This window comes from Brachyhypopomus gauderio, chromosome 7, assembly GCF_052324685.1.
Source record: "Brachyhypopomus gauderio isolate BG-103 chromosome 7, BGAUD_0.2, whole genome shotgun sequence".
Classification (NCBI taxonomy): domain Eukaryota; kingdom Metazoa; phylum Chordata; class Actinopteri; order Gymnotiformes; family Hypopomidae; genus Brachyhypopomus; species Brachyhypopomus gauderio.
The window spans coordinates 1,940,010-1,963,494 of record NC_135217.1 but is presented as its reverse complement, the minus strand read 5'-3'; the positions used below and the strand labels follow the sequence as shown (position 1 = coordinate 1,963,494).

At 46.2% G+C, this 23,485-nt stretch overlaps 2 protein-coding genes and 1 long non-coding RNA gene across 3 annotated transcripts in view; 1 reads left to right on the top strand and 2 right to left on the bottom strand.

The window, feature by feature from the left end:
- LOC143518434 (uncharacterized) overlaps positions 1-23,363 on the top strand; it is a 32,140-nt gene extending 8,777 nt beyond the window's left edge. Inside the window, exon 4 of the long non-coding RNA XR_013132175.1 lies at positions 23,149-23,363. This is a non-coding gene — a long non-coding RNA (uncharacterized LOC143518434). The remainder of the gene's footprint in view (positions 1-23,148) is intronic.
- On the bottom strand, positions 6,907-10,174 carry LOC143518408 (uncharacterized). Its single transcript, XM_077010883.1, has 2 exons — positions 9,903-10,174; positions 6,907-8,990 (listed from the first exon to the last, which is right to left on the bottom strand). Exons 1-2 carry the CDS (start codon positions 9,925-9,927, stop codon positions 7,720-7,722), a joined length of 1,296 nt encoding a protein of 431 aa, XP_076866998.1. The 5' UTR covers positions 9,928-10,174; the 3' UTR covers positions 6,907-7,719.
- On the bottom strand, positions 11,826-21,921 carry LOC143518403 (uncharacterized). Its single transcript, XM_077010875.1, has 2 exons — positions 21,760-21,921; positions 11,826-13,495 (listed from the first exon to the last, which is right to left on the bottom strand). The coding sequence occupies exons 1-2, from the start codon at positions 21,782-21,784 to the stop codon at positions 12,078-12,080; spliced, it is 1,443 nt and encodes a 480-aa protein (XP_076866990.1). The 5' UTR covers positions 21,785-21,921; the 3' UTR covers positions 11,826-12,077.
- Positions 23,364-23,485: the final 122 nt, after the last annotated feature.

The window sequence follows — 23,485 nt, the reverse complement described above, 5'->3', positions numbered from 1 at the left end:
TCTTACGCTCGCGACCGAGTATACTGTATATATATTTCTTAGTAGGCTGGGTCGCGGGAAAGATCAGGGACAAAATATGGGTCGTTAGAAAAAAAGTTTGAAAAACACTGGTGTAGAACATTACAACTTTAGGAAGCTGTACTGCTTTAAGTATAGTGTCTAATCTGACCTGTGAGACAGTATGTCCTGTCAGGCTCTTCCATGGTCCTGAGGAGCGGGACCTTCCTTAATGGCAGGCCTTCTGTTTTGACTGTGTGTTGCCATGTTTACATTTACACCATATCTGTTTCACCTCTGCTCTTCCTGTCTGATTCCTTTTTCGTACTCTGGAGGAGTGTGTGTCTGCACGCACATACACATGTATGCATGTGTGGACAGTGGGATATTGGAGCTTAAAAGTGAGCGAACCAGTTATGGACGATTGTGTAGGGGAGCTGCGTTTACACCTGCACAACACTGTTCATGGTATCTGCCTTCCTGCAGAAGTGTTTTCTTTTCTTTTGTCTTCGTTTTCTGGGTGAAGTGGGCAGACAGACGGGCACCGGGCCTTTCAGTTTACAATGGAAGGAAGATCCGTATTAAAGCAGCGGATGAAAGCTGTGTGCTGATAGGCTGATCGGAGATCAGTGGAGCTGCAAGGCACCTCTCACAGGAAATGTGGGGAACGCTTTAGAAACGCCACACTTGCCATGTGGGCACCAGTGATGGAAAATAATTATATTTGTGACTGCAGAGGTGTAAGAATGCAAACAAAACAACAAGATTGAGAGAGCAAGAACATTTACAGAAGCACAGAGAGAATAAAATGTTTATAGAAAAGAAGTTATGGGCAATGGAGTTGTAATATTGTAACAGAGATTGAAAACATTTCCAGGAGAGAGAGAGAGAGTGTGTGTGCGTGTGTGCGTGTGTGTGTGTGTGTGTGTGTGTGTGCTGTTGTCACAGAGTTGCTCTTTGGTTGAATATATCATAGCCTGTAGTTAATGCCGAAAGTTCGGGCATTGTACTGTATCAACAGGAAACTGATGCACGTGGGTGTGTTTGCAGTTGGAGTGCATGACGTGCAGTTTTCAAATCGTCATAGTCGAATGTACCATTCTGACTGCATGGGGGTGCCCAAGGATGCTGCTAAGCATTAGTTGTTACATGAAATGTCTTTGTTTTCATTATATATAGCCTTCTGTCAAATAAAAGCATCCTAATTTCAGTTAATAAATATTTTTAATGGTGTGTGCGCATTAACAATAGGCTTCTTCCTTACTACACATTAATAAATCACACCATGCAGTTGCACAATCCAAATGAGCGGAGCTGAACACGCGAAAAAAAAAAACAGTTCAGCCGTTTGTCGTATCGGTCGTGTCGTCTCGGCAGGAAACCTATAAACATTTTTTGTTGTTGTTTGCTTTTAAACCGCGTTACTTGAACCTTTACTTATATATTTTTTGCTGTTGTGTGGCAAATTGTTTTTATATTTTCAGGCAGTCAGATTTTATTTAAAATATTTTTGACATTTTGCACAGTGCCTGTCTGACAAAGTTCGATATGAAACTGACGATGACTTTTTTGTTAATGTTCTCTAACGTTTCATTAAAAAATAAATAAGTCAATAAATAAATAAAAGCTGAATAAAGACAACCTACCATGTTTATTCATTTATCTGAGTGCTTTAGGTTTTTCCTTTGACGTGGAAGAAAGTCCTGAATGAGAAGGCGATCCCATTTAAGGCCCTCTAGAGGAAAAAAAAAAAAAACCTGATTCGACTATTAGTCGACTAACGGGAAAATCTGACGAATCAGATTCGACTATGAAAATCCTTAGTTAAAGACACCTTTTGTACAAAGGGGTCTGTTATATACAAAACCACACCGAGTCGTACGGCTCGTCCACGCTTGTTTATTCACACACACTGCACCAGACAAAACGGGCTTCCCGCTAATCTGTGACCCTTAACCCAAGATGACGTAATGGCTTTTAAAGACATAACATTTCCCCCCTCCCCAAAGGAACCCCCAAAACACATCCTACATAAACTGTACCATATAGACACCAGCGCCTGTATGAACTATAGTCAGGCGTTCAAAACCATGTCCAAAGACATAACTGTATGAGAACATTAACTAAGGCAGGTTGACCTGAAACATGACAGATTAAATGATATTAATTATTTAAATTCAGTCATATAGTCCCTTAAGTAGCCTGGTTGGGCCCGTGTTCGGGTCCCTCGCCTGGTAGGATTGCCTGTGCTGGCCATATCAGTTTTTGTCTCCTGGTTGAATTCTGCGTCTGCTGCAGTAGGTGGCCGCACCCTGCGGAGGCGGCGTGCATGCCACCTCGTTCCGTCCGACAGGCGGAAAGTGGCCGGACCTAGCTGCTTTGTCACTTGGAGAGGCTCGGACCAGAAGGACATTAATTTATGGCCCCGTGTTGGCCTCCGAATCCTAACCCAGTCCAGGGTCGCAAAGGCTGGGGTTTTGGCCCTATTGGAATGGTCAAAGTGCTGTTTCATCTCACACTGCCGTGTAGAGACTCTGTCACGGAGCCGGCTAGTGGACTGTCGCCGTGCATTGTGTTTTGTTTTTGGTGCCAGGTTGAACGGGGCCCGAAGTCGATCCAAAGGCAAAGACAGCTCCCGTCCCAACATGAGGTGTGCAGGTGACCTCTCTGTAGTGGAGTGTTGAGTAGCTCGATAGTGCAGCAGAGTTCGCCGTAGTGCCACAGGGAACTGGAACCCTTCTGCCAGGTGAGCTCTAATGCCATTTTTGAGTGTCTGGTTCAGGCGCTCCACTCCCCCGTTTGCCTGTGGGTTATAGAGTGCGGTGCGGATGTGTCTTATCCCCCGCTCCTTGAGAAACGTGGAGAAATCTGCAGAAATGAATTGTGGCCCATTGTCAGTGGTTATCGTTGATGGCATGCCCCAGCGGGTGAACAGTGTCTCCAAAAATTCGATGACCACATGTGTGGTAATAGTACCTGTCGGGTGAACCTCTGGCCACTTTGAGTAGAGGTCATAAACTGTAATTAAGAAGCGCTGGTGATGTGGGACACCTTGAAGCTCGCCACAAATGTCCATTTGAACATGCTGCCATGGTCCAGCTGGCCACTGCAGTGGCTGGAGGGGTGGAACTGTTGGAGAGCCGGTCTTTCCGCACGCCAGGCATGCTGTACAGTCTTTAACCATAGTCTCGACGTCCTCGTCGATGCCCGGCCACCAGACTACTTCCCGGCACCGCTGTTTGACCTTGACAATGCCCAGGTGGCCTTCGTGGGCCATAGCCAGTACCTGAGCCCGTAGGGCTGTCGGGATAATTGTGCGGTGGCCACGAGCCACACAGTGAGTATTCCAGCAGAAAAGCTCATCCTTGAAGCGGTGAAAAGGTGTCAGACTGTCTGGCAGGCCAGAAGGTAGAGGCCACCCTGAGTGAATGAAAGAACGGAGCTGTGTCAGGTCTGGGTCATGCTCCGAAGCCTGCTGGAGCTCCTGCAAGGACACCGTCTTCTCCAGGGGAGAGTGAAGGAGCTGGATAAGGTCGTGGTCAGTACAGTCATCCTGTGGGTCTGTGACTGAGAGATGCGAAGTGGAGAGGTGTGCGGAGCATGACAGTAAGTCCGCCACCACATTTTCTCGCCCCGGTGTATACTGCAGGCTGAAGTTATATTGGTGTAGCCGTTCATACCAGCGGTGTATGCGCAGGGTTCTATGCGCGGATCCTGAAGTTGCCAGTAATGCCGTGAGTGCCTTGTGGTCCGTCCGTAGCGTAAATGAGCGGCCATACAGATACACATGCCATCGCTCACACGCCCAGACGCATGCCAGGGCCTCTCGTTCTCCCACTGAATACTTCTGCTCCGCCGGATTAAGGGCCCGTGAAGCAAAAGCAATGGGTTGCTCTGTGTTGTCCTGGAGCTGAGACAGCACAGCACCGACTGCAAAGTTCGAGGCATCACAGGTGAGGAATGTCGGACTGGATGGGTCAAAGTGAGCCAGAACAGGTGGTGCAATGAGTTGGGCCTTCAGCTGTGTGATGGCATCTGCACAGGCTGGGGTCCAGGCCCACAGGGCATCCTTCTTAAGGAGCTGACGGAGAGGGGCAGTGGTGGCTGAGTACTGTGGGAGGAACCGTAGGTAATATACTGTCATGCCCAGGAAAGAGGCAAAGTGAGCGGGGCTGGACGGCATGGGCAACCGTTGGATGGCTTCCACATTCGAATGTATTGGACTAAGCCCACCTGCAGTCAGACGAAAGCCCACAAACTCTACTTCAGATGCTGAAAAAATGCATTTCTCCCCATTCAGCGTCAAGTTATGGGAGGCCAGAGTGTCCAGCACTTGCGCGAGGCGTTGATCGTGGATGGTGGATGTTGGTCCATGTACCACAATGTCATCCAGGAAAACAACTACTCCAGGAATGCCGGAAAAAATAGTTGACATTATTTTCTGGAAACAGCTAGGGGCGGAGCAAAGACCAAACGGTACCCTCGTGTAGCGAAAAACACCTGCGTGTGTGACGAATGCAGTGAGGTTGCGACTATCTGTGTGCAGAGGAACCTGCAGGTAGCCCTGGCGGAGATCCAGCTTGGTGAATACTTTTGAGCCGTAAAACTGGCATGTCAGCTCTTCCGCCGTAGGCAATGGGTATTTGCCTGGGACCACAGCCTTGTTCACGGCTCTCAGGTCCACACACACACGCAAACCTCCCGATTTCTTTTTTGCGATCACCAGGTTTGAGATCCATGGGGAAGCATTGACTGGTTCGATCACGCCTGCTTCTAACAACTTAATAAGCTCCCCTTTGACATCCTCACGTAAAGCTAGGGGAATGCGGCGAAGAGGCTGTATGACTGGGTGCACGTCGGAGCGCAGGAGTGGTTGGTGTGTAAAGTCTGAAATACAGCCTAGGCCCGAAAACAGCTGCGGCCACCGCTGCTCCCATGGTGAGCTGACCTGAAGGATTGCTGCCCCACAGTTGTCCAGGAACCTAAAACCCAGGCTTGTGATTAGATCTATCCCCATAAGATTAGCACCATGCTGTGCCACCTGGAAAGTGAATGTTGGGACGCATTTGTTTCCGTGGCGCACTGCACAGCTCAAGGAGCCAACTAAGTTGATCAGTGTATTGCCATAGCCATGCAGCACTGCAGATGACTGCGTCCTCAGCGTTTTGAGGGGCAGGAAGTGCTTAACAGTGGACCAGTTGAGAAGAGATACGGCGGCACCCGTGTCTACTAGCAATGGCACACAGACCCCATCTAGTTCCACTGTGCACGTCTTGAACGGTACCTGGGCAGAGCTGACAGAGTGTATGGGGGTAGGATCGGTAGTGCCAGTTTCGGCAGGCCGTGAGCCAGCCCGCGATGCACCCGTAGGCGGTACGGAGCGGCAGACCCTGGCAAAATGGTTGCTCTTCCCACAGCGCTGACACACTTGGCCCCTAGCAGGGCACACTGCGGCTTTACTAGCATGCGAAGAAGAGCCGCAGTCACCACAAGTACGGCGCGATTGGCCACGCATGCGGCTCGTATAGTGTACACCCATGTCGATATCAGCGGATGCAGGGCTAGGTGGGCGCTCGGGTTCGTTTACATCAGGGGTGCTCATTACGTCGATCGCGATCGACCGGTCGATCGCGAAGGAACTGTCGGTCGATCGCGAAGGAATGTGCGTAGATCGCGTCACATAAAATAGTAGTAGATGAATCGCACATCTGCACTGACGGTTGTATTTTGATTGACATTCACGGCAGCCAATCTGCAATCCACTCAACAAATTACGTTCGCCACACACTCCCCCCCCCCCCCCCCCCCCCCCGCTCAACATATTACGTTCGCCACCCCCCCCCCCCTCCCCCCCCCCCCCCGCTCAACAAATTACGTTCGCCGCCACCCCGGTAGATCTTTCTGACTGGGTCATCTTATAAGTAGCTCGCAAGCTGAAAACTGTGGGCACCCCTGGTTTACATGCTGAGCGAATGCGAGCTGTGGAGTGGTGCTATGAGACAATTTGCTGGATAGCTCAGTAGCTGTTTCAATTTGCAGTGCAATTTCCAATGCCTGGCTAAGTGTTAGGTCATCTGGGGACATTACTAACTTTTCCCGTATTTTAGAGTGCGTTGCATGTTCCGCGAGTTGATCTCTGATCATTTCCTCTTCCATGGTTCCGAATTTGCACAACGACGCTAAGCCGCGGAGATCGAAATGAAATGCGAAATGAAATGAAATGCGAAATGAAATGAAATGCGCCATATTTTGTCAATTGTGATTTTTTACACCCCAATCGAAATTTGTCCTCCGCTTTTAACCCATCTGTGCAGTCAGAACACACACACACACACTAGTGATTACTAGGGGGCTGTGGATCAAACGTACCCAGAGCGGTGGGCAGCCCTAGCCCGGCGCCCGGGGAGCAGTTGGGGTTAGGTGCCTTGCTCAAGGGCACCTCAGTCATGGCCTGTCTGGGAATCAAACCCACGACCCTCCGGTCACAAGACCAGTTCCCTAACCGCCAGGCCATGACTGCCCCATCGGCTACATAATGCTGAATGGACTCACCCGCATTCTGTCTGCGCTGCCGAAATACGATTCTGCGCAGGATTACCGTCTGTGGAGCTGCGAAATGTGCTTCGAGTAATGTTGTAGCGTCCTTATACTTCTCCGCTTGTCCCAGTGTTCTGAATATGCGCTGGCCTTCGGTGCCTAAACAGTGAATCAAAATGGCTTTACGGCGCGCGTCGCTAGCTCCGCCAAGTCCGAGAGCTGCGAGGTATGTTTCAAATGATTCCAGCCACCGAATCCATGGTACCGGGGGCTCGCCTGGTAGCGCGAGAAATGGGGCTGGTGGCGGAAGCGAAAGCTCCATCCTCGTCGCCAAATGTTATATACAAAACCACACCGAGTCGTACGGCTCGTCCACGCTTGTTTATTCACACACACTGCACCAGACAAAACGGGCTTCCCGCTAATCTGTGACCCTTAACCCAAGATGACGTAATGGCTTTTAAAGACATAACAGGGTCGATTTAGTTGATTTGATGATTCAACATCCATATAATCACGCATTTATGATATTTAGATGAAGAACTAAATATTTTATTTATTCAGGAGTGAAATACTGAAATGCGATCAGAAAAAAAAAACAGGCCCACTGCAAGGCTCACTAACACATTTAAAATCTATGCAACCAGAACATGTACAGAGGGATTGATTTACTTGATTTGATGATTCAACATCCATATAATCATGCATTTATGACATTTAGATGAAAAACTAAATATTAGTAAAATATATATTTTACTTATTCTTTTTTTTTTTTGGAACTATTTTTTTTTCCAGTTATAAATTGCAGTCATACATTACATTGAATCCACAGCAATATTTTACTTATTCAGTAGTGAAATACTGAAATGCGATGAGAAAAAAAAACAGGGCCACTGTAAGGCTCACTAACAGATTTAAAATCTACGCAACCAGAACATTTACAGAGGGATTTATTTAGTTGATTTGATGATTCAACATCCAAATAATCATGCATTGCAGTCATTAAATGCATTATAAAAGCATCAAGGAATTAAACCCTTATGAAGATTATGCTCGTTGCCATTGTGGTTCTCATCACATCAATCATGAGGACTAAACGGACAATACAAACCACCAATGCAGTAAACAACATCAGAAAGAGTAAATTATAGAGTGAAAACCCAAGCTGCTTCCACTCTGGGCAGGTTAGTCATCCTGATAGTGCCAGCAGTTCCTGGCCAGGTGACCAGACATGCCACAGGTGTAGCAGACACCAGGGGGCACCTCGTCACCTCCGCCCGGCCTCCGACAGCTCTCCCAGTCGTGGCCGTAGTTTTCGCAGTTCTTGCACCTGTTCGTCCAGTTGCATGCGAGCAGTCTGTCCTTGTGGGCGACGCTGCTCATCAAGGCGTCGTGGGTCGTGATCGGATTGAGCCGAAGATCCCGGTATTTCTTGTGCGCATTTTCCAGCAAGTCATCGATAAACTCTTTGTCGTTTATGTCGGGTTCCTCGTCTCCATAAGCACAGTACAGCTTGAACTTCTCCTTGCTGTAGCTCTCGAAGGACTCGCCCTCCTTTTGACTCCGGTTCTTGTACACATGGTAGCGTTTCTTGCCTGATCCCAAAGCACTGGTCACACTCCATCGGAAGATCTGCAGAAGAGCCTCACCGTTGCTAGTGCTGGAGTTGTTGGCCAGATACATGTCACTCGCTCTCAAATCCATCAGTGTCTGCATTTCATTTTTGGGCCATTTTGCCTGGACTAAACGAAAAATCTGCTTCGCATTGACCCCCATGATGCAGAACTCCCTTATCTTCTTCCAGAAGTCATAGTTGTAGTTGTTTTTCTCGAGGTCAGGGAGGCTATTCAGGAGCTCTATATTTGTAAAGAGTTTTATAGATGCATCCTCGATCCGTTGCTGGTTGGATAGAACCACTTCCATGTCGCTTTTCAGCTCCTTGTTCTGGTGTACCTGGTTCTGGAATTGGTTCCTGAGCGAGGCCACCTCCTGTCGTAGTCTCTCCACCTCATCATCTTTAGACCGCATCTCCGCTTTGGTCTGTTGCTGGATTATTTGAGCCTCTTGGAGGTCGCCTTTCAGCTGCTTGTTGTGCTGTACCTGGTTCTGGAGTTGGTTTCTGAGCGAGGCCACCTCATCCTCCTGAGGCCTTGCCTTCACCTGGAGCTTCTGGACCAGCTGTGTCATCTTGTCCACCTCCTCCACCATCCGGTCGTACTCCAGCGCCATGATGGCGATGGCCAGCTTGTTTTTTTTCGCACCCCACCCCTTGTACGACGTCCATATCTTGCTGCGTTCAGCCGCACTCCTAGTGGCAGGGACCGCCCCCTGGCACGCTTTGGCCAATCGCTTGGCGGCGGCTCTGTTGCCGTGTCTCCTCAGTTCCGTGCTGAGAACATTCTCCTGCGGCCAGTGGCTGGGCTTGTAGGGAGTGGCCTCACCAGACATGCTGCCGCCTTCACAAAGAGTTATAAAGACAGACTGCGTTATTACATTTTCAAAGCAGAAAAAAACGGCTCGTTTGAATGAGAACAAAAAAGCCTGTGAAAAGAGTCAGTTGCTGTGTCAGCAGAGTCAGTTGCTGTGTCTGCCATATCTGAAGATTTCCAACACAATATTTGGTACATGTTGTTCAAGGAACAGTGATAAAACTGCTATAACTCCTCTCTGAATGTGTTCAGAGCACAAAATTGGTTGTAGAATCTCTACTTGCTATTTTATTCTGCAGACGTCTTTCCGGGTCTAAGCCTGACAGTCAGTTCATGAGGAAACCTCAGATTCAGAATTCAGCGAGTTTATTTAGGATAAATCTGAGTGAATCCAGCATTTGGCCATAAACTCTGTTAATCACGCTGCCTATAGTTTGAAATCTGCCTCTAAGTCTATAGCAGCAGGTACAAAGGCAGGGATCAGGAGAGCAAGTTCATCACAGATGAAAAGGCTCGGCATGCCTGATCTGCCGCTCATAGTCTGGAGACTAATGTGATCACCTAATTCCAGTATTTCATGCTCAAACATGACCGCCCACCCCTAAGTGAAAAAAAAGTTGCATGTAACTGTGCTTTTGTGTTTAATACAAAAAGTCAAGCATAAGAATGAACAAATACCATCGAAACCCGAATAAAATGAAAAAATAAAACAAAGAGGACTCCTGATACTTAGAGTGATTTGAAATCTCTTAATCATGTGTTCCATTTTTGCCCTGATGTTTGTCTGGTATATGATCATGAAACATCTGCACAAATGTGCAGTTCACTTTCACTTTTCTACTGGCCTTGAGAACTCTGAAAACATGAGTTGTGTGTTAGGAGGGCAGGAGCAGACACTTGTACACATCATACACTTAGGAGAGGAAAGTCTACACTTACCCGCTTTTCTGAAAAATGCCCACATTGGTCGTTGTCGTCCTGGTAGTAACGTCCCCCTGGTGGTAGATGCAGTGGTTGGGAAAGAGTTGTCAAACACACAGACTTAACCAAAGTTTTGAAACTTAGTCTTTGTGCTTTCGGTTTAGGTGGTTGGATCCAGCATAGCTCCGCCTCATATGCAAGAGATCCATATTAAAGCAGCAGATGAAAGCTGTGTGCTGATACGCTGATCGGAAATCAGTGTAGCTGCAAGGCACCTCTCACAGGAAATGTGGGGAACGCTTTAGAAACGCCACACTTGCCATGTGGGTACCAGTGATAGAAAATTATTATATTTGTGACTGCAGAGGTGTAAGAATGCAAACAAAACAACAAGATTGAGAGAGCAAGAACATTTACAGAAGCACAGAGAGAATAAAATGTTTATAGAAAATAAGTTATGGGCAATGGAGTTGTAATATTGTAACAGAGATTGAAAACATTTCCAAGAGAGAGAGAGAGAGAGAGAGAGAGAGAGAGAGAGACAGAGAGACAGAGAGACAGAGAGAGTGTGTGTGTGGGTGTGTGTGTGTGTGTGCTGTTGTCACAGGGTTGCTCTTTGGTTGAATATATCATAGCCTGTAGTTAATGCCGAAAGTTCGGGCATTGTACTGTATCAACAGGAAACTGATGCACGTGGGTGTGTTTGCAGTTGGAGTGCATGACGTGCAGTTTTCAAATCGTCATAGTCGAATGTACCATTCTGACTGCATGGGGGTGCCCAAGGATGCTGCTAAGCATTAGTTGTTACATGAAATGTCTTTGTTTTCATTATATATAGCCTTCTGTCAAATAAAAGCATCCTAATTTCAGTTAATAAATATTTTTAATGGTGTGTGCGCATTAACAATAGGCTTCTTCCTTACTACACATTAATATATCACACCCTGCAGTTGCACAATCCAAATGAGCGGAGCTGAACACGCGAAAAAAAAACAGTTCAGCCGTTTGTCGTTTCGGTCGTGTCGTCTCGGCAGGAAGTCTATAAACATTTTTTGTTGTTGTTTGCTTTTAAACCGCATTACTTGAACCTTTACTTATATATTTTTTGCTGTTGTGTGGCAAATTGTTTTTATATTTTCAGGCAGTCAGATTTTATTTAAAATATTTTTGACATTTGCACAGTGCCTGTCTGACAAAGTTCGATATGAAACTGACGATTACTTTTTTGTTAATGTTCTCTAACGTTTCATTAAAAAATAAATAAATAAAAGCTGAATAAAGACAACCTACCATGTTTATTCATTTATCTGAGTGCTTTAGTTTTTTCCTTTGACGTGGAAGAAAGTCCTGAATGAGAAGGCGATCCCATTTAAGGCCCTCTAGAGAAAAAAAAAACCCTGATTCGACTATTAGTCGACTAACGGAAAAATCTGACGAATCAGATTCGACTATGAAAATCCTTAGTTAAAGACACCTCTTGTACAAAGGTGTCGATTTAGTTGATTTGATGATTCAACATCCATATAATCACGCATTTATGATATTTAGATGAAGAACTAAATATTTTATTTATTCAGGAGTGAAATACTGAAATGCGATCAGAAAAAAAACAGGCCCACTGCAAGGCTCACTAACACATTTAAAATCTATGCAACCAGAACATGTACAGAGGGATTGATTTACTTGATTTGATGATTCAACATCCATATAATCATGCATTTATGACATTTAGATGAAAAACTAAATATTAGTAAAATATATATTTTACTTATTCTTTTTTTTTTTGGAACTATTTTTTTCCAGTTATAAATTGCAGTCATACATTACATTGAATCCACAGCAATATTTTACTTATTCAGTAGTGAAATACTGAAATGCGATCAGAAAAAAAAACAGGGCCACTGTAAGGCTCACTAACACATTTAAAATCTATGCAACCAGAACATTTACAGAGGGATTTATTTAGTTGATTTGATGATTCAACATCCAAATAATCATGCATTGCAGTCATTAAATGCATTATAAAAGCATCAAGGAATTAAACCCTTATGAAGATTATGCTCGTTGCCATTGTGGTTCTCATCACATCAATCATGAGGACTAAACGGACAATACAAACCACTAATGCAGTAAACAACATCAGAAAGAGTAAATTATAGAGTGAAAACCCAAGCTGCTTCCACCCTGGGCAGGTTAGTCATCCTGATAGTGCCAGCAGTTCCTGGCCAGGTGACCAGACATGCCACAGGTGTAGCAGACACCAGGGGGCACCTCGTCACCTCCGCCCGGCCTCCGACAGCTCTCCCAGTCGTGGCCGTAGTTTTCGCAGTTCTTGCACCTATTCGTCCAGTTGCATGCGAGCAGTCTGTCTTTGTGGGCGACGCTGCTCATCAAGGCGTCGTGGGTCGTAATCGGATTGAGCCGAAGATCCCGGTATTTCTTGTGCGCATTTTCCAGCAAGTCATCGATAAACTCTTTGTCGTTTATGTCGGGTTCCTCGTCTCCATAAGCACAGTACAGCTTGAACTTCTCCTTGCTGTAGCTCTCGAAGGACTCGCCCTCCTTTTGACTCCGGTTCTTGTACACATGGTAGCATTCCATGCCTGATCCCAAAGCACTGGTCACACTCCATCGGAAGATCTGCAGAAGAGCCTCCCCGTTGCTAGTGCTGGAGTTGTTGGCCAGATACATGTCACTCGCTCTCAAATCCATCAGTGTCTGCATTTCATTTTTGGGCCATTTTGCCTGGACTAAACGAAAAATCTGCTTCGCATTGACCCCCATGATGCAGAACTCCCTTATCTTCTTCCAGAAGTCATAGTTGTAGTTGTTTTTCTCGAGGTCAGGGAGGCTATTCAGGAGCTCTATATTTGTAAAGAGTTTTATAGATGCATCCTCGATCTGTTGCTGGTTGGATAGAACCACTTCCATGTCGCTTTTCAGCTCCTTGTTCTGGTGTACCTGGTTCTGGAATTGGTTCCTGAGCGAGGCCACCTCCTGTCGTAGTCTCTCCACCTCATCATCTTTAGACCACATCTCCGCTTTGGTCCGTTCCTGGATGATTTGAGCCACTTCCAGGTCACCTTTCAGCTCCTTGTTCTGGTGTACCTGGTTCTGGAATTGGTTCCTGAGCGAGGCCACCTCCTGTCGCAGTCTCTCCACCTCATCATCTTTAGACCGCATCTCCGCTTTGGTCTGTTGCTGGATTATTTGAGCCTCTTGGAGGTCGCCTTTCAGCTGCTTGTTGTGCTGTACCTGGTTCTGGAGTTGGTTTCTGAGCGAGGCCACCTCATCCTCCTGAGGCCTTGCCTTCACCTGGAGCTTCTGGACCAGCTGTGCCATCTTGTCCACCTCCTCCACCATCCGGTCGTACTCCAGCGCCATGATGGCGATGGCTAGCTTGTTTTTTTTCGCACCCCACCCCTTGTACGACGTCCATATCTTGCTGCGTTCAGCCGCACTCCTAGTGGCAGGGACCGCCCCCTGGCACGCTTTGGCCAATCGCTTGGCGGCGGCTCTGTTGCCGTGTCTCCTCAGTTCCGTGCTGAGAACGTTCTCCTGCGGCCAGTGGCTGGGCTTGTAGGGAGTGGCCTCACCAGACATGCTGCCGCCTTCACAAAGAGTTATAAAGACAGACTGCGTTATTACATTTTCAAAGCAGAAAAAAACGGCTCGTTTGAATGAGAACAAAAAAGCCTGTGAAAAGAGTCAGTTGCTGTGTCTGCAGAGTCAGTTGCTGTGTCTGCCATATCTGAAGATTTCCAACACAATATTTGGTACATGTTGTTCAAGGAACAGTGATAAAACTGCTATAACTCCTCTCTGAATGTGTTCAGAGCACAAAATTGGTTGTAGAATCTCTACTTGCTATTTTATTCTGCAGACGTCTTTCCGGGTCTAAGCCTGTCAGTCAGTTCATGAGGAAACCTCAGATTCAGAATTCAGAGAGTTTATTTAGGATAAATCTGAGCGAATCCAGCATTTGGTCATAAACTCTGTGAATCACGCAGCCTATAGTTTGACATCTGCCTCTAAGTCTATAGCAGCAGGTACAAAGGCAGGGATCAGGAGAGCGAGTTAATCACTGATTGTGGAGGCTACCCTGTAAGCCTCGGCTTGGACTGAAGGTGTTCTCAAACTCAAAGCCATAAAAGAAAGGTGAAGTTCCAGCCAAAAGTATCCTTCGAGGTTGTTCCTTCTTTATTGCAACAAAAAATATGGTTAATACAAAAACTAGTTCACCTTAGTGCTGTTGAGTGCATTAAAAATGTGCTGTCTTGGCTGGTTCCCCACGGCTACGGTAAGAACCGTGTGTTCCCCAGTCCAAACCGTCCTAATTACTCATCACAGGCACCTGCCTTTATACCTGTGACCTAAAGTGCTCCCCCAAGTGAGTAAATCAAAAAATTACACTAAAAACCTACCTATACGTGCAGATAAGAAATGGCTCCTACACCCCGGCCCCTAATTGTGAGAGAATATCAAACCACAATTACCCATTTAACCTAAGGAGCCATTTGTGCAGAGCTAAACTAAATTAGTTCCTAAAACTAAGTATCTTCTCAAGCATCCAGGTCTACCCATCATCTCAACCATCTATATCATCATCTTGGGTCTTGGAACTTGGGACTTCGGCTTCCATCAAGAGGCATATCTTTGTAACTGGCCTTTCCAGTTGCCCCGTTTTTGTTCTCAACTGGACTGAACGCACATGGCCTCTCTTGTCTGGATACGTCTGTGTGACTCGTGCCATCTGCCAGGACCCTCTTGGAGCCAACGGCTCCATCACAACCACGATGTCGCCAACGGCAAAGCTTCTCCTTGGCCTCATCCACTTATGTCTCTCCTGGAGCAGCGGTAAGTACTCCCTCACCCAGCGTTTCCAGAAAAGGTCAGAGAGAAATTGCACCTGTCGCCATCTTCTCTTCAGATACAAGTCATCCCTTTGGAACAACCCCGGGGGTAGGAGTGGCTTTGTCTTCAGGAGGAGAAGGTGGTTAGGGGTGAGAGCTTCCAAGTCATTGATATCTTCTGAGGCCTTCGTGATTGGTCGACTATTCAAGATTGCTTCGATCTCACAAAGAACTGTGTGGAAGCCTTCATCGTCCAGGGTTTGAAGTCTGAGTGTGGAGGCCAGGACACGCTTCACAAGCCGGATCAAACGCTCCCAAACTCCGCCATGGTGAGCGCCTGCTGGAGGGTTAAAAGACCACGTTAGCCCATTTTGTAAAAGATCATGCTGGATCTTGCTGTGGTCCAACTTTGAAACGGCCTCCCTTAACTCCCGCTCAGCTCCAATAAAGTTTGTGCCATTATCAGAAATTAAATGAGATATTTGACCTCTTCGACACATGAACCGCCTAATGGCGTTGATACATGAATCAGTGTCAAGAGCATAGGCTACCTCAAGGTGGACTGCTCTACTTGCCAGACATGTAAACAAAACACCATAGCGCTTCACTCTTCCTCGGCCTTTCTTCACTTCCACTGGGCCGAAATAATCCACACCTACATTGGTAAAAGCGGGCAGGTCTGACACAACTCGTTCCTCTGGGAGGTCAGCCATCTTCTGCTGCCCCATGTTTCCCTGGATGCGCCGGCATTCTGTACATTCTAAAATGACCTTCCTGCAAGCAGAGTTTGCATGAGTTATCCAATATTTCTTTCTGAGAAAGGACAACATGTGATTACGACCTGCATGGCCAAGACATTGGTGTACATGTTTCAAGATGAGTTTAGATACATTTTGATCTTTAGCCAGAATAACAGGGTGCTTCTCCTCTTCGGGCATTGCCGCCCTACTGAGCCTACCTCCAACTCTCAGCATTCCATCTTGCAACCTTGGGTCGAGCTTATAGAGATCGCTGCTGCGTTTCACAGACCTTCCTTCTTGCAGTGCAGCAATTTCCTCTGGAAATTTCTCTTGCTGATAGAAGCGAATAATGGCTTCTTCTGCCCTCTGCAGATCGGCTGTTGTTAATGATTCGCCAGAGACCTTTATTCTTTCTTTCTGGAGCTCAGGTTTAAGGGACTTTCTCTTTTGTGACGATGTTAAAAGTATACCTCTGAATTTAAGAATCCAAGCAGCAGATCTCTTTAATCTTTTAAAATCAGAAAAGTAGTTTAAAAATATTTGTGTTGCATTCAGTGGTGCCTGTACTACGAGGGCACTCACCAGTGATTCCCTTTTCACTTCAGGGTCTTCCAAAAAGACCATAGGCTGATCTGAAATGGTAACCGGCCACTCCTCTTCCCCTTTTAAGAGAAATGGAGGTCCCTTCAGCCACCTCTCACAGGCCAGGAACTCTTCAGCACTCAGCCCTCTGGATGCCTCATCTGCCGGGTTCAACTTTGTGCCAACGTATCTCCACTGTGCAACACTGGTCAATTCTCTAATAACTGCCACCCTATTGGCTGCAAATGTATGAAATCTTCTGGTCTCATTGGCAATATACTTTAAAACAGTGGTGCTATCTGTCCAGAACACTGATGGCTGCAAGTCAAGCTGAAATTCTCTTCTCAGCATCTTGTCAAGGCGGACAGCTAGGACAGCAGCAGTCAATTCAAGACGGGGAATGGTTGTTTGCTTTAAAGGGGCTACTCTAGCCTTTCCTAAGATGAAAGCAAGACTCACTTGGTTCTCCTTGTTCTCCATTCTGAGGTAAGTGACGGTCCCATAACCATACTCACTGGCGTCTGAGAAGTGGTGTAGCTGCATAAAGGTAGGTTCCCCAAAGTTGTTGGGCTTCATGCAGCGATTCACTTTGAACTCAGCCACATAATGCAGATTTTTAAGCCAGTTGGACCACTGCTTAGAGAAAACCTGGGGTATGTGGACATCCCAGCCGATGTTCGACCTGCACATCTCCTGCAGCATTCTCTTCACTGGCAATGTGAGTGGCGCAAGAAACCCTAAGGGGTCAAACACAGAGGACACAACAGACAATATGCCACGTCGTGTGGGAGGGCGCTCTTCCAAGGCTAACCTGAAAGTCAGGACATCAGCATCAATACACCAATGCAGGCCAAGAGCAGTCTCAACAGCATTTGCCTTTTGATCTAGATCAAGTCCCCTAGTGGTCTTTGATCTCTGGGCATCTGGAATACTGGCTAAGACTTCACTGCTGTTGCTTGTCCACTTCGACAAGTGGAACCCCCCTTTAGCACATGCTGCGGTCAGCTCACTCACCATCTTCCTAGCCTTTGCCTCTGAAGACACGGAAGTCAAACAATCATCCATATAAAAGTTATGCAATATTGTATTTAGAATGCATGGTTCAAAGTGATCTTTGTAATCTTGTACAATTCTTCTCAATGCGTAATTTGCACAACTAGGTGAAGACACTGCTCCAAAAAGGTGCACCTTCATTCTGTACTGCATAGGCGCAAGTGTGAAGTCACCATCAGGAAACCACAAAAAACGTAAAAAATCTGTGTACTCTGGAGACACTCTCACCTGATGGAACATAGCTTGGACGTCTGCCATCAGCGCTACACATTCCTTTCTGAATCTGGTGAGTACACCAAGCAAAGTACTAGTGAGCAAGGGACCTTGCAGGAGCTGGGAATTGAGTGAGATTCCTTGATAGACAGAGGCACAGTCAAAAACCACCCTAAGAGTTTTCTTCCTAGGATGGTATACCCCATGGTGGGGTAAAAACCAAAGCCTGCCATCAGACCTATTCAGCTGTTGACATGGCACAGGCTCAGCATAACCACTCGCAATGACTTCAGACATGAACTCAGTGTATTCTTGATGGAATTCTTTGTTCCTTTTGAACTTTCTTTGGAGACTAAAGAGACGCTGCTCTGCGACACAACGATTGTCTGGAAGTGTAACTTCGGCAACCTTGAAAGGCAAGTCAAAGCAGTAGTGACCCTCATCCTGATGGATGGATGACTCAACAATTTGCATAAACCTATGATCTTCCCTGGACAAAGAGGAATCATCTGCTATAGCTTCATTGAAATCCTGATTGTATTGAGCAATCAACAAATCTTGTAGCTTGGTAACTGAGATCCTATTGACAGTGACAGCCGGACAATCATACCTGCCCTCATCTTCCCTGCCTCTCAATGGCCCACTCACGACCCACCCCAGTAGGGTCCTGATTGCATATGGCCCCTCCCCTTGGCTATTGATCACTTCCCAGGGTTCCATAAGCTTCTGTGCATTGGTACCTATAAGTAATTCGACATCTGCCTCCAAACTAGGAATATTAATGTACTTGAGATAAGCCCACTCTTCCAGATCTTCTTGACTAAGAATGTTTTTCCTGCTTACCGGCATGGCCTTTTGAGTAAACACTTCAGGCAAATCCAGAAATGTTTCTTCATTCAGGCCAGAAATCTGAAAGCCTTTAAGTGAATAGGTGCCAACTACTCTTTCTTGGCCTAGGGTGCGAAGCAGAATGTTAGTTTTAGCACCGGAGAGATTCAGCTTCCTCATGAGTGTCTCAGTGCAGAAAGAGGCTGAGCTCCCAGGGTCAAGGAAGGCATAGGTGTTGATGATGTGACTGCCAGACTTTGCCTTCACCCGTACCGGCACAATGGAAAGGACACATTCATCATTCCCGGCCCCTGTATGGGCACATGTCTGCAATGACACAAGAGCATTACTAACTGAAACATGTGGCGTTTTAGAATCAACATGTAAAATAGTCGGATGGCTCTTTGCACACACAGCACAAGTTAGAGGCTTATCGCATGCCTTACTCATATGACCTGGCATGAGGCAGCGAAAGCAGAGTCGATTTTCTTTTACAGCATCAAGTTTTTCTCTATGTGTCATTTGCTCAAGAGCAGAACATTTTAGCACTGAATGTTGGCCTTTACACACAAAGCATGCTCCATGGTCATACTTCTGTACAGGTGGACCCTTACGCTGATGTCGGGGTGCAAAGGAATTTGATGGTCGGGCAGCATCGACAGCAGCAACGGTAACATGCCCTCTTCCAGAAGGCCTGGCCTTGAACTTAAGGGAGGTGTGGTATGATGGTGTGCCCTGCAAATCTCCAAAGAGAGGGTCAGACATAATTTTCACCTGACGTTCAATAAAAGTCACAAAATCAGCAAACATGGCCCTTGTGCCACGCCTCTCCTGAAGGTCACATGCAACCGCCCTCCATCTCTCCCTCATCTTGTACGGCAACTTCATCATCATCAAGCGCAGGTTGGATGGCACGTTCATCTCCTCCAGATACTGCAGATCTTCCATTACATTACAGCAATCTCTTAGGAAGACAGACAAAGACTGCAAGGCGTTAACATCATCAGGTTTCACCGTAGGCCATTGCACAGCCCTGTCAATATAAGCTGCCGCAATCTTCATTTCATTACCAAAGTACTCCTTTAATAAATGTTTCGCTCTGGTGTAGCCTTGACCAGGTGCCATGTTAAAGCAGCTCCTAACGAGCTCTCTTGGCTGCCCTCTTGTGTACTGATCAAGGTAGTACAGACACTCTTCTTTGTCAGAAGTTTTCCTTTCAATTGCCTGTTCAAAAGCTCTGATAAAGGCGGCATACTTCAATGGGTGTCCATCAAACTCCGTAATAACTCTAGGTGGAAGAGAGGCTAGAGCTTGATTATGAACCAGCTGAGCCGTGATGTTATTCTGACGCTGCATGAGATCATACACTGTGGGTAGATGGTTATGAGGGAGCTGGTGGTTACCAAAAGACGCGGCATGGCTTGCCTGTGTCCGAGTAGATGGATTCATACGTGCAGATGGCGGTAGCTGATGCTGCACTGGGACTGGATTGTGGCTCCTGGGTCCACAGTTATCACTCAATACGGCCGGTCTACGTGATGGTATCTGCACTGTGGGTAAAGGGTTATTAAGCCCATATGAAATGCATTTCTCTTTAGGCCTCACCACCAGTGAAGCTACATTATCCTGGTGGAACACCTCAGGCTTAGGGTGCCAAACAGGAACATTAGATGACTGTAACTGTGCATGAAGATAGGCGTTCATAGCATTGGCTCCCTCCCCCTCATCATCATCATCATCATCACCACCACCATTTTCTAAGACATACAACTTGGCTGTATTAGCTTCCAACTTTGCCTCCATTTCCAACCGTTCCTTTTTTCTCCTCAGTCTTGCCCTCTCAATTTGCAGAACTTCTTCCTCAGCATCCAAATCATGCATCCTTTTTAAGACAGCAGCAGATTTTAACAGAGCAGCCCTTTCAGCCTTTGTTTTTATATGCACTGAAGAGATGCGGGAGGATTTGGAACATGCAGACAGCTGGCTTTTGTGTCTGGAACCTTTACTTGAAACGTTCGAAACGCTGTCCTCTGGCCTTACCTCTGGTGCTACGTTTTCACATTCCAATTCAGTCATAGGAACTGCATCCGCCAACCATCGACACACATCGTTTTCGAATTTTTCAATTTCCTTAGTTTTTTCTATTAACCAGCTTCGTTGTGTTTCGTATTCAGAGTCAGGCATTGGCATTTCTAACAGAGTATTCTGGATCTCTATAGCTTCCTTGCACAGAGCGGTAAATTCGCTCAAATTCCTCTTGACTTGGCTGATCGTGCGAGAAGTAACCTTTACCGAAAGCAGCTCATTTATCTTTGCTTTTATTTTGCCTGCTTGCTTAAGCTTTGATTTCCGATTCTTCTGTAGGTTCTCGCATGCCATTAAAAAACCCTTTGTAGTTAACATTCTCACACGTTTTTCTAATTCTTCAACTGGACTTTTTGGTGTGTCGGCGCGCTCCGATGTGGGAGCGGCGGCCGTAGCCTTGTCAGACTTATCTGTCATGTTGCGCAAAGCACACACCAAGCGCAAACCCACTAGGTAAGCCTTTAAAATTAATTGTTTGAAGGTGACGCTGACAACAGTTGAGATCTCTACAGCACAGCACTTTTACGCAACAGCACGGTGAATAAAAATAAAATTGGGCAATGCCACTACGCCTTTTATCTTTGCAAAGTCCACATCGAACAGTCTCAAAAAGATAGTATCACCCACCAGTTTATGGGAAGCAGCTTCATCTTTCATAGACATAAGTTTACTCACTCGCAGCAGATCATCAACACCAGTAGGCACCGCAACAAGCAAGTAATCCAATTTCCTATGACGGTTACAAACTTCCAATTCATGCGGGCGTAGTTCTTAGCAGATCCTCAACCTTTGATGTACGTCCATTTAATGAGCCACGCAGGTTCTTACGATGTGGAGGCTACCCTGTAAGCCTCGGCTTGGACTGAAGGTGTTCTCAAACTCAAAGCCATAAAAGAAAGGTGAAGTTCCAGCCAAAAGTATCCTTCGAGGTTGTTCCTTCTTTATTGCAACAAAAAATATGGTTAATACAAAAACTAGTTCACCTTAGTGCTGTTGAGTGCATTAAAAATGTGCTGTCTTGGCTGGTTCCCCACGGCTACGGTAAGAACCGTGTGTTCCCCAGTCCAAACCGTCCTAATTACTCATCACAGGCACCTGCCTTTATACCTGTGACCTAAAGTGCTCCCCCAAGTGAGTAAATCAAAAAATTACACTAAAAACCTACCTATACGTGCAGATAAGAAATGGCTCCTACACTGATGAAATGGCTCAGCATGCCTGATCTGCATGAAACTGTGCCAAGCATGAGAATGAACAAATACCATTGCAACCTGAATAAAATGAAAAAATAAAACAAAGACTCCTGATACTTAGAGTGATTTGAAATCTCTTAATCATGTGTTCCATTTTTGCCCTGATGTTTGTCTGGTATATGATCATGAAAACATCTGCACAAATGTGCAGTTCACTTCCCCTTTTCTACTGGCCTTGAGAACTCTGAAAACATGAGTTGTGTGTTAGGTGGGCAGGAGCAGACACTTGTACACATCATACACTTCAGAGAGGAAAGTCTACACTTACCCGCTTTTCTGAAAAATGCCCACATTGGTCGTTGTCGTCCTGGTAGTAACGTCCCCCTGGTGGTAGATGCACTGGTTGGGAAAGAGTTGTCAAACACACAGACTTAACCAAAGTTTTGAAACTTAGTCTTTATGCTCTCAGTTTAGGTGGTTAGATCCAGCATAGCTCCGCCTCATATGCAAATACCCTCTCACTAATAGGACAGGAAGATGAGGCGGAACTTTGATAAATGGAAAAGGGAGGGTGGGAGCAGAGGGGGACTGGTAGAAGTAATCATAATCTACTTTCGCTCAGTCAAGATTCATTGTGTCTGGTTCCCTGAAAGCTTCTGAAGTTAAACACGCTTATACAAAACCTCATAACTGTGATGCATGTTTCTCTTGTTATGCTGCAAGCAAGCCATAGTTTATACCAGTGGTTCCCAAAGTGGGGGGCGCGCCCCCTAGGGGGGGCGCGGAGGTATTGCAGGGGGGGCGCGGAGGTTGTTGGAAGTAAAACATGCGCACGTCGGTGGTGTACTGTTTGAAATCGCTAACTACTGGCGATCGACCGCTATCGCGGCATCAACCCCCCCCCCCCCCCCCGCTTACGATCGCCACCCCCCCCACCCCCCCCCCCCCCCCCCCCCGCTCAACAACTTACGATCGCCACCCCCCCCCCATCCCCCCCCCCGCTCAACAACTTACGATCGCCACCCCCCCCCCCCCCCTCAACAAAAATTATTGGGCGCATGGGGGGGCACCAAATTATTCTCATCTACTAAAGGGGGGCACGACAGAAAAAGTTTGGGAACCACTGGTTTATACTATAAATTTATTAACACACAACCTTAAACTTTCCACGTATGAATGCTCGTCTAGTGTCCTGCATTGGAAAATTGCAAATTACTAACACGCAGTGTCTAGTCACTGAAGGACTACATGAATCTGAAGAGGGAGCAGAAAGAGTGTGTGTGTGTGTGTGTGTGTGTGTGGGGGGGGGGGGGGTGTGGGTGGTGGGCTCAGAAGATAAGAGGAGCCAGCAGATCTTTCTAGAATAGATTTAAGGAAGTGAACTGTGCATAATGTGGTGGAAATGTTTATTATTTCATTATATTCCATGAGTTATAATGATCAGTCATTATTATTCTGCATAAGAGATATGTAATCACTTGACTAACTGTTGTATTGGATATGTAGACTAATGATGCACACACATATGTATGTACCTTTCACTGATACACACATAACACTCATGTGGTCTTGTATATGAGAAACACAATGTTTTTAATTTCACTTATTCTAACCCTTCATGTATGTGAGCACTCTGTGTGACACTAATCACACATAATTGTAGGCAGCTTGCAGAGAAGAAAATATTATGTACTCCTTATGTATTCTAATGACCAAGAACCACTGTGAGATGAGGGAGAAGACGGGGTATCCTTGAACTTTTGGACCACACATGAGCTGAGGAGGGACCACGTCCTGGATAGGGAGGGGGAAACTTGTCACTCATCACTTCTCTGGTAACAATGAGGTAGTCAGCAGTTTATCACTATAAACATTCATGGTTATGGAGGGTGGGCAGCTCTCTCTTAAAGTCACTGGGCGTGTAGGTAACGGAGATCTTTGGATCGATCCATTTTTGTTGAATATTTTTCTTTGATTAATTCTTTCTTGTACTTTAATAAATTGACTATTACTTTGATATCTTACCCAACTGGTTTTGACTATTTTTCTTGATC

Bases quoted from the DNA above. Each gene is read 5' to 3' on its own strand.
- LOC143518408 (XM_077010883.1), bottom strand. From the start codon at position 9,927: ATGTGGGCATTTTTCAGAAAAGCGG. The intron at 8,991-9,902 runs GTAAGTGTAGAC...CTCTTTGTGAAG, and splicing joins GGCATTTTTCAGAAAAGCGG to GCGGCAGCATGTCTGGTGAG.
- LOC143518403 (XM_077010875.1), bottom strand. From the start codon at position 21,784: ATGTGGGCATTTTTCAGAAAAGCGG. The intron at 13,496-21,759 runs GTAAGTGTAGAC...CTCTTTGTGAAG, and splicing joins GGCATTTTTCAGAAAAGCGG to GCGGCAGCATGTCTGGTGAG.